Source organism: Gymnoscopelus microlampas (genome assembly GCF_963454915.1).
Source record: "Gymnoscopelus microlampas genome assembly, chromosome: 13".
Classification (NCBI taxonomy): domain Eukaryota; kingdom Metazoa; phylum Chordata; class Actinopteri; order Myctophiformes; family Myctophidae; genus Gymnoscopelus; species Gymnoscopelus microlampas.
The window spans coordinates 7,553,969-7,565,515 of record NC_139950.1 but is presented as its reverse complement, the minus strand read 5'-3'; the positions used below and the strand labels follow the sequence as shown (position 1 = coordinate 7,565,515).

General features: G+C 41.2%; 1 protein-coding gene across 1 annotated transcript; it reads right to left on the bottom strand.

The window, feature by feature from the left end:
- rgn (regucalcin) lies at positions 1-8,786 on the bottom strand. The gene is made up of 8 exons (XM_084075780.1): positions 8,735-8,786; positions 7,307-7,470; positions 6,686-6,871; positions 5,573-5,673; positions 3,428-3,542; positions 2,705-2,836; positions 1,790-1,944; positions 1-1,238 (listed from the first exon to the last, which is right to left on the bottom strand). The coding sequence occupies exons 2-8, from the start codon at positions 7,467-7,469 to the stop codon at positions 1,188-1,190; spliced, it is 903 nt and encodes a 300-aa protein (XP_083931906.1). The 5' UTR covers position 7,470; positions 8,735-8,786; the 3' UTR covers positions 1-1,187.
- Between the last annotated feature and the right edge of the window lie 2,761 nt (positions 8,787-11,547).

The window sequence follows — 11,547 nt, the reverse complement described above, 5'->3', positions numbered from 1 at the left end:
TTTAATGGCAGTGCTTGGAAAAGGTTTTATTCTGCATCCACATCCTATTTGGTTATGCATTTTGTAGTCACCAGCATCTTGTTGTCACCAGTATTGTGTTCATCTAGAACAGTGGTTCTCAAAGTGAGCTCTGGGGACCCCCAGGGGTCCTTGAGGGGGTTCCAGGGGGTCCCCAGCTAAATGATTTGATAGTTAGGAACCAAATGGACCCTTATGGGGCTGTAACTCTGAGAGTGTACAAATGGACCCGTAAAGTGGGGTCTGGAGACCCCCAGGGGTTAGTATTTAATTTCACCCCTACTGTACATCGGCTATTTTCTAAAGATCTTGACAAATTTTGAAAAATGTTTAATATTTTTGACATTTTGAACACCACAAATCTTCTATATGGCACAAACTATTTTCAGATAGGGGTCTGCAGCCAAATATACATTCATTTAGGGGTCCATGACCCCTAAATGAAAATGCTTGAGAACCACTGATCTAGAATCTAGGTGAACGCAATGTTGATGTACTGTAGACATAAAACACTGCTGACCCCTGCTGGTGACACATCAGCATTTCAATACAAACACTGATGACAAAAAAAATGTTTTACATCAAATACACATTTAAAAGGTTGTAGCAAATTGTGTATTTTTTCTATTATTTTTCATTATAAAAGTTTAAAACAGTCAAATTTGACTAAATAACCCAAAACATAACGAATGACACAGCATTCATTTTCAGAGTAGAAACAGTACTATTCTGATTCCTCAGTTTGTGATTGGTCAAAAAGGAGGAGATAAAGTACCTCATGGAAGGTTCACGATTGAGCCACTATCAGTAGTAATCATTAGTCTTTCTTAGTTACTTTCCACCCCATGGGTTTAACCACAGAACACAACCTGTTTATGCTAACAATTTACTTTGATAGAATGTTGTGTAAACAGATGCTAGGTTCATTGTTTACCTGGTATCTTCTAGTTTCGATGCACATATTGTTATATATTGTTTAGACAGATGCTAGGTTCTTGGTTTACCTGGTATCCTAGTTTCTTGAGGCACAACACTCTTTCTCTGCATTCTATGTACAGTATGTGATTGTTTAAATTGCTTATTGAGCCTTCTAAATGCCTAAATTGTAAATTATAATTCATTTACTGACTGTGGAATGATTAGCAGGCTCAGGTCCCGCCTCCTGTGCACTAACCAGCGAATGAGTTTGGAGGAAATCCTTTCACACCCAAACCTGTCACCTGTAGAGAAAACACACTCATGTCAGTAACACTTTTGAAATATTTATTTATTCCATTATTTTGTTCATGAAGATTATTATCCACATAAACAGAAGTACAAGAACACCTTGTGCAAGGACATAAACACTGCCAATGCAGTCAGACAATAGGCAGTTACAAAGTGCCTAGACAGTAGGACTTCAGACAGCAGGCATCAATCATGGATAAAGGAAAGAACTCCTCCTCCAATAATAGCTGATAATGAGCAGTACTTGGCTAACTGCTTTTTGGAGAGGCTGGCTATTTGAAAGCCCCTCACAATCAACTTGTGATTGGCTATTTTTTGGTGCATGACACCAGAGCGCAACAAACCTAACTTCTAAATGTCTTATCCTAACACCAACCCGAATGTTTTTCTAATTGTAAACTGATCTCTAAAGATATATTCTTTTCAACCATGAAACATACATTTCTCTTTCTCTCTCACAACTTCTATTTTTTATGTTCTACTATACTTGTGGGAACATTTGGTCCTCATAAATATAGTCACAACTCACAACAAATACACACACCTTAAACACGCAGCCAGCCTGTGGTTGTTGGTTTTTCTCCTCAGGAGTGAGGCCCAGGGAGGCAGAGGTCACATAGAGGTCACTGTAGGACGCACCCCCAAAACAACAGGAAGTGGTCTTTGTTACAGGAAGCAGGACTGTACTGAGACGCACACCTGGGCGCACGCGCACACACACACACACACACACACACACACACACACACACACACACACACACACACACACACACACACACACACACACACACACACACACAATAATGAAAAGAGAGGGGGTAATCAGAGTAGATCATGCACCAATGGATGCTTGTAGATCTGCATTTTTTGACACATTTGGAAAAATCTTGGGGAGGGAAACGGTGAAGAATTGGGAATACATTTACACACAAACACACACATCTGTCCCTGGCACAAAATGCTTTTAGATGGGGGTTCGCCGCCAAATACATCAATTTGTGGGTCCTTGACGTGAACATGTCTGAGAACCACTAGTATAGATTAAGGTTGTTCGAACGAGGTTCGAAACATTTGAAAAAAAATCAAGAATGCAGATTTTGTGTATTTATTCTCAAAGGACCCCAATGGAAACAAGCCATAGGCTTTCTTGGGTTTTAAATCCTCTTGGCTGACCTTGTATTGAACTGTATTTTCCTGTGCTTTTTTTTTGCAAACTCAATCAATCAAAAAAGCTCCAAAAACACTGATGAAGCAGTCCTGTCACAGTGCAGCATATGTACAGGGTGGCCTAGGACAAATTATGACTTGAATAACGAAAAGGGGCAAGGCAGGACATATGACATGGGCCTGGCATGGCATGGCAGAATTGCATGACATATGGCATGGTATATGGCATAGCATATGGCATGGCATAATGGCATGTCACGTCATGTTCAGTAAAGGATCCGGACACAGACCAGTGTTGGGGTCAATGTTCAGAAGCCGTCCTCCGTTGTAGCAGGCCACCCACAGGTTGCCCTTTACGTCCACACACATTCCATCTGGAATGCCTTCATCATCCTGAAGCTTGTATACCACACGACGCTCACCTGCACGCACGCACACACACACACACACAAAATTGGGAGTATTGAATAGAAGAATTAAGAATCTCTCTCGATTGATGCTACCAACTGACCAAGATATGGCTACTATGCAGATGTATCTTGGTCACTCGTTCTCATGTTTGGTTTCATAGATTTAGTTTTTTTTTATCAATAAGTTGCTAGGTTCATGGTTTACCTGGTATCCTATAGTTTCAATGCACAGATTGTTACATAGATATTGTTTAGACTGATGATAGGCTCATTGTTTACCTGGTATCCTATGGGTTCAATATACAGATTGTTGTTTAGATATTGTTTAAACAGATGCTATCATGCTGCATTCATTGTTTACCTGCTCTCCTATAGTTTCAATGTACAGATTGTTATTTAGATAGCATGCTGTTTAGCCAGATGCTAGGTTCATGGTTTACCTGGTATCCTAGTTTCTTGGGGAACTACACAGCTCTCTCTGCATTCTATGTACTGTGTATGTGATTATATACCTTGCTTATTGTAAGTCACTCTGGATAAGAATGTCTGCAAAATTCCTAAATTGCTAATTGAAAGGTGTGTGTGTGTGTGTGTGTGTCTTACTTATAGTTCCAGTGTGTATGTCGTAGTGGAAGGCATCTACAGAGAATCTCAGACTGTCAATGTAATAGAATGTAGTGTGGTCTGGAGACCAGTCCAACCCATTAGAAATGGACACCTAGAAACACAACACGACACAACACAACAATTTACAATGACAATTTAGGCATTTAGCAGACGCTCTTTTCCAGAGCGACTTGCAATAAGCAAGGTATTCACATGAATAGAATGCACAGAGACAGTGTATTGGTAAACCAAGAAGAACCAAGTATCTGTCTAAACAATATACTATGGAAACAACAATCCGTACATTGAAACTATAGAATACCAGGGTAAACAATAAACCTAACATCTGTTTATATAACGTGTAATCTAAATTACATTCTTAACATTGTGCGGTCAAGAATACTAACCTAAGTAACACAAGACATGAGAACGAGTGACCAAAATACGCATGATCGTCATATCTCAAAATTAGGAGTGAGTCTGCAGTTCCGACTGCGAGGAGTTTGTTCCACAGTTTGGGAGCCAGGAAGGAGAAGAGTCTCAGGACCTATGGAGCGTTGTCCAGGGTGTGTTAGGGCATTGGTTCTCAAAGTGGGGTCCAGGGACCTCCAGGGGTCCTTGGGGGGGTACCAGGGGGTCCCTAGCAACATGTGTTAATATAGCGCCACAATCATTTTAACCACTTTCACCATATTTTACACTTTGGCTATTAAAAAATAGCAGAACACAAAATACTTTTGAGATGGGGATCCGCAGCCAAATACATATCATTTTGGGGGTCCTTGACATTAAAAAGTTTGAGAACCACTGTTTTAGGGAAGGTTCAGACACCTTCCCTCGTTCCCTGTGTTAGCTGATCTGAGTGAGCGGGAGGGGTTGTAGGGTTGGATCAGGCTTTAACGGTATGGGGGTGCCATGCCTTTGCCTTGTAGGCCCAACATCAGTGTTTTGGTGCGGGCGGCAACCGGGAGCCAATGGAGAGAGCGGAAAAGGGGGAGATGTGAGTGTTGGCGTGTTGAGGACCAGGCGTACAGCGACAATAATAAATAACTAGAAAAAGTGCTCCTCGGAGCACAAGTCTCCGCCAGCAGACTTGTGTTGGGAATGTTGGGAATGTTCTAATTCTTATGTTCTAATTCTTACAAAAAATAGAACATGTTACTGTGTCATAGTAACATGACACAAGTGTCCTATCCGTCTGTATAAGTGTCCTATCCGTCCTGTCTGTATAAGTGTCCTATCCGTCCTGTCTGTATAAGTGTCCTATCCGTCCTGTCTGTATAAGTGTCCTATCCGTCCTGTCTATGTAAGTGTCCTATCCGTCCTGTCTGTGTAAGTGTCCTATCTGTCCTGTCTGTGTAAGTGTCCTATCCAATTGTTACAGTATCCGCCATTTCTCAGCCATTTCGTGATTATTCCTGTCTTACCTCACTTTGAAAGAGGCAAAGACTCTTTCAAAGTGACACATGTATTTATAGCCCGTTATATGTCACTAGCCAATCAGATCACACTATTTCACCGTATTGTCAAGTGTCACGTGAGGCTCGACCAATGTTTGCTTGGCTGACGGAAAGTGAAAACAAACTCTCCTGGCGGAGACAATAATAATAACAATAATAACTAGAAAATTTGCTCCTCAGAGCACAGGTCTCCGCCAGTACTGTTCCTGATTAATCCTGTCTTACCTATTTATATTACATATTGTCACGTGTCACTTGACCAATGTTAGCTTGGCTGATGGAAGCTCACTTCAAAAAATGTAAATTATTTTTTTAAGTGACACACCTATTTATAGATTTTTATTTCGTCATGCGTCTCGCTGGCCAATCAAAAGCATTGGTGACAACATATTGTCACGTGTCACGTGAAGCTTGACCAATGTTAGCTTGGCTGAGACGGACGGACACACGGAAGGACAAGAACGAAAACATACTCTCCACCTCTGGCGGAGACAACAATGATAAATGAATCATCAAAATGGTCCTTCTCTACAGGAGGAGAGGAGAGGACAGGACAGGAGAGGAGAGGAGGTGATAGGAGAATAGTTGAGAGGAGAAGAGAGGACAGGAAGGACAGGAGCTGAGAGGAGAGAAGGTGAGAGGAGAAGACAGCTGAGAGGAGAGTCTCTCTGGAGGTGTGTACCTGGTCAAAGTGTTTGACCAATTTGAGGTCAGAGGTCAGGGAGAACAGGGATCCCTGGTTCATCTCCAGGACAGCAGGACTCGACTCTGCACCCATCGTACCTATATAGGCAAGGCACGTTTATTTGTATAGCATATTTCAACAGAAGGGCAATTCAATGTGCTTTACAATAAAACATTAAGCAAAGAAAACATTATAAAACATCATAAAAGGACATTTGAATTCAGTAAAAAGAAAGAAAAACATTCACACCCAGTGTGAAGTGAGCGTGTTATTTAAGGTCATCACAGTGATGGAAGCTCACTTTAAAAAAAAATGTTTTTTTTTGAAGTTCGCCTTCATCTCCTCCGTTGACTCTTTGGTGTACGTAGAAATATGATGTTGGTCTTTTATAGAGCTAGTACAGAGTCCATCATAAGATATGGTATCACCACAAACCTGACGGTAACGTATAAATCTGGGATCCTTAGATTGGTCAAAATGGCAGGGAAGATTATGGGTTATGTCCACACCCCCCATATTACCCCGCAGGTCATTTTTGAACAGTCCACCTTTGGTTAGGCTAAGAAAATTGTGTCTGACCCCTCCCATGGACCCTGTATGACTTTCTGCCATCAGGTAGGAGATATAGGGTCCCTGCGTGGAGCTATGTTAGGTTCAAGCGCTCATTTGTCCCTCTGTCAATCACACTCATCAATGTGGAGGGCAGACAGCGGGGTAGAAGGGTTTGAGGTGGTGCTGAGGTGCTCTTGTTGCACTAGGGTGGCTGGGGTGATATATTGTGCTGGGGGTGATGAATAGGGAGAAAATAACCCTTGAACCCTTGAATTATCAGTGTTGTGTAAAGTCAAGTTTTTTTGTTTATTTCAGGCATTCACACTGAATACTTAGTAAACTTGACCTTTGGCTCTGTACTTGGTTTGCTCCTTTTTCTCTCTACACCAAACCACCAACCCTACTGTTCCCCTTAGAATAGGGATGCGAGGGTTCAAGTGGTTCATATCAAATTACAAACAATTAAAAAACGTATCACGCTAAGAATTGCAGGCTCCCCTGCAGTAACTCCCCAGGGGCCCTGGACCCCCTGTTGAAGACCCCTGGTAGCAGTGGTACCTGCGAACAAGCGACCGGCGGGGTCCACCTTGCCATCGTTGAAACGGTTGGTGGGTTTGTCCTGGTCCACTTCGGCTAACGATGACGTCACACTCTGAGCCGACCAATCGACTGCCACGAAGCTGCGGCCCACCCCCGCCACGTAACCGCCCGATCGTCGTGGCAACACGCAGCCGACCATGTCACCTGAAGAGAGAGAGAGAGAGAGAGAGAGAGAGAGAGAGAGAGAGAGAGAGAGAGAGAGAGAGAGAGAGAGAGAGAGAGAGAGAGAGAAAGAGAAAGACAGACACAGCCATGCGCTCAGAGGGAGAGAATGAGGTTATCTGTTTTATGGCTGTCTATCTGACTGTCAGGTTTATTGACAGTGTAAGTGAGGATCTTGTGACATTAGTGACTCCTTGTCCTCAGTTGAACCTCATGTTAAATTTAACAAGCCAACGGCTCTCTCTGTCATAAAATATAACAGACAATCAGTCACAGACAGACACACAATTTGCTGGCTCCTGCTTTACAACTGCACAGCAGAGATAAAGAATAATAATACTAATACAAAACACAAAAGTAAGAATAGTCCCAGCTAGCTAACTTCCTGCTTTTGCGACCCGTTTCTGATTGGCTGACCTGTGTCCATGGACCGGATGCTATTGGCTGCAGAGTTCCAGCGGTGGATCTTCCGCTTTGTGATGTCCACAAAGAGCAGCGATTGGTCGGATTCCTCCCACACTGGCCCCTCCCCTACCTCACAGCTCTCCTTCACCACACACTCCACCTTGACAGAAGACATGCTGCGTGCGTGCATGTGTTGGGGAAAGAGGGGATTGTAAGCAAGTAGTATGCAATAGCACAGAGACAGTAAACACAAACAGCACATAATATAATATCTATACATGTTTTACATACTTTACCTTATTTATTTACATTTAAAGTATTAAAGGAATAGTTCACCTCCAAAATGACTTTTTCTATCTATTACTCACCCCATGGAGACTTGAATTCATGGATATTCTTTTGTTTTTGTCACATTCCTAAACCAATAATTTGATGACCGGCAGCTCAAAGGAGACTCTTTGTCTCTCCTACCGCAACTGCTGCCGTCAAATTATTCAAATCAAATTATTGGCTTAGGAATGCGACAAAAACAAAAAGATATCCTTGAATTCAAGTGTCCATGGGGTGAGTAATCGTTAGAAAAGTCATTTTGGGGGTGAACTATCCCTTTAAGTCTCCCCACCATGACTGCAGGTGATTTACCTACCTGCTGATGTCAATTAGAATCGACATGGACACATACTAGTCCAGTTTAATGATACAAAATATTGTGTGTATCTCGACTCGTATATCTTTATAACCATATGATAATAATAATAACCATAATGCACACAATTAATGATACAGATCAAGATGTACTGGAGATGGTGTTAAATTAGGTCTGATTTGACATCTCATGAACCCATAAAGTATCCACTGACTATAACAATGGTTCTCAAAGTGGGGTCCCCCAGGGGTCCTTGAGGGGGTTCCGCCTATTAGTTAATATAATATCACAATGAGCTTAGCCACTGTAACCCTATGTTGTACTTACTGTAAGCTATTAAAAAATAGCCAATCTACAAGCTTTTGAGGATTTTTGAAAATTATTATTAAAGAAATATTGAAAAAAATAAAAATATTAAAAACCTAATATCAAATTATATATTCAATAATAAATGACACAAACGTTCTCTTATGGGGTGCCCTGGCACAATCTTTTCAGCTAAATACATATTAATTTGGGGTCCTTGACATGAAAAAGGTTTAAGAACCACTGGATTATAAAACCATTTAATTGGTCTTATAATTACAGTCCAACTCCAGTAACATAGCAGTTGTAGTCTGAAGCTATTGTTTACCATACTTAAAACATTACCTAAATACTTTAGTAAGGACAGTTGAAACTGTTGTCTATGTTAGTTAGTTCTATTATTGTTGTCAACATTGCTTACATTCAATGCTGAAATGTTATTGAACTTTCACTTGTTGAAATAAGAGAATGGAAGTTTAATGTCCTACCTTATAACTGCAGATTTCAGGTCAACAACTAAATATAAGAAGTACCTAGAACTCTATCTATATTGTAAATAATGAACAGTCAGTCGCCCTGTTAAACTGTGTAGTCCAGTTGATCACGTGATACTACCACGCCCCCGGTTACTTCCTGGTGTTTCACCAAAATTGTTACTCTATCGAATTCCGTGACGCACCTGTGGATAATGAGACTTTGTATTTGTATTATTATTATAATTATTATAAAAGGAACATTGGCACACACAAAAGGGATCGTCACTCTTTTCATCTAGATTCTGTGGGGATCAAAATTATGCCTCGTCCTCCGGACACATTAGAAATCAGTTGATCCCTCTGAAGAGTCCCGGAATTCCACAAGTCACCGATTTCGGTGTATCCGTCCGCCGACCCCTCTTCGCTGGACGCGAACAGCGTATTACACAGCCTCCAGGCGCGAGTGCCCGCAACGACCGGCCGAAGGTCTGCTAGTCGACTCAGTGCCGTCCGAGTTATGTACCGATAGGGACAGAATCGTAAATATTTTTGGTGGGGACTGTGTTTGACCCACTGACTGCGTTTGCCCCAACTGCCACTCAAAGTGACTACTGGCCAATCACAGTGCGTCTCAACTTCCGGGTACACCCGCACCCCCCGCCCCCTTGCTTCGACATTAGAGTAATAGACAGTTCGCACTCTGGACACAAAGTTCACTGGGTCACTGATTCCAGTTCAACACCATCAGCAGAAAGCATAAAGAGCAGAGACAGCAGCATTAAGGTCTACATAATGAATAATAAATAAATGCATGTTTATTCTACTACTAATTAACTACTACTAGTTCTATTAAGTTCTTAATAGAAACTGTAGTAGTAGTTTAAACAAGCTTGATATTAACAAGAGACGTAAAAGCAATTAAAAGTTATGGCGGACAGCATCTTTATTCCCAAGTTAAATACGTTTAGCCTCTCTCTCTCTCTCTCTCTCTCTCTCTCTCTCTCTCTCTCTCTCTCTCTCTCTCTCTCTCTCTCTCTCTCTCTCTCTCTCACACACACACACACACACACACACACACACACACACACACACACACACACACACACACACACACACACACACACACAGACGTAATTTTGTAGTCTTCATTGTAAACAACATGTTGGAACCCGTAAATCTTTTTACAATAACCTCCTTTTTCAGAAATGAACCATTGAGGGTTAATAAGGGTCTTAATGCTAATATCATAGAAGTACAAAGTATTTATTTATTATTATGATTTAACATTATTATTATTAACATTAAAACACTTGGACCCGGAAGTTATTCTAGCGGGGCGCAACGTCACGTCTTAACAATCGAATTTTCGGACTTCAGTAATGATGAGACCAAACTGAAAGTTAGTGCCCCATCTTGTGACAGAACACAGTACTACATGTTCCCGTTCATCCAACATAATTATTCTCAAGTAGTAGTGCCTTCATGTCACAGGCTTACACAGTAATACACAGCAGTTAAATATGGACATCGTCATAGGTTTGTTTCAACATATAACTACAGACAGAAAAATCACTATAGACTTGTCTCGGCTGGGTCCCAGAGATAAAAATGGGGGTTCATGGCCTTATCTGCATATCAAACTGCAGGGGTCCTTGGCAGGCTAATATGCATCCATATAGGGGAGGCACTGAGGTAAATGACTGTGTTACACACGGCCATGATCAAATGAACAGCCTCCTCTCCAAAGGTTTAACTAAGCTTATACTGTACTGTGCACAACCCAAAGTCAACATCCCATAGTATGGACCCCCTTTAAGACCTGGAACGCATCTGTGTCACTTTAGATGTCTTTGGCTATTCAAAAATAGCAGATCTACAAGCTCATAGCGCGGCACCGAGTGCCACGCTATGAGCTTGTAGATCTGCTATTTTTGGAAAATCGTGACATTTAAAAAAATATATTTTCTTCCGAAAAATTGTTAGGATTTAGATTTTTTTTAGAAGTGGCCTCAGGTCTTAATGGGTTATTGAGTGTCTTGGAGCAACAACAAAAAAAAAGATAAACTGTTGTATTGGCATACTGCAACACTTCAGGTGTTGAGATGTGCTCCCCAACGCTTGCAATCATTGAATCAAACTAACAGTGATTTGTGTATTATTCATCTTTATTTATCTCACCAGTGTTCATTACAAATATTAGAAGCGTGCAGTAGTTTGTTCATCTCGCACACGCGCACACAACCACACACACACTTTACAGAAAGACAAATGTCAATTTGCACGTCTGTAACCAAGCTCACAATTGTGAATGCAACAATATTAATGTATCTGGAAATGGAGACCCACTGTACAGTATGTTGTCAACATGAACTGGAATATGTACAGGAGACTTTTATATTGTTAATATAAGCTGGGATATGTACTAGAGACTGTTATGTTTGTTAATATGAACTCTGTTTGTTAATATGAACTCATTTTCTTTGTGAATGCTATCTTGTTATGCACTGATATCTTTGGATAATAAAGTAATGTGACTTATTGAGAAACCGGATTGTCCAGAATCCAACCAATTGAATGAACTGACTGAAAACACATCGACACTGCTGTGTGTACCTTCTCAAACCAAAAGCAGCTGACCTGATGGCTCTCAAAGTGGCGTCCAGGGATCCCACAGGGATCCTTGAGGGGGTTCCAGGGGGTCCCCAGCAAACTTAACCCTATATGCATTGGCTATTTGAAGATTTTCAAAAAGGAAATCTTTGAACGTTGTTTTGAAAAAAATTGAATGTTTTAAACATTTTAACGACACAAAAAAAATGGGGGTC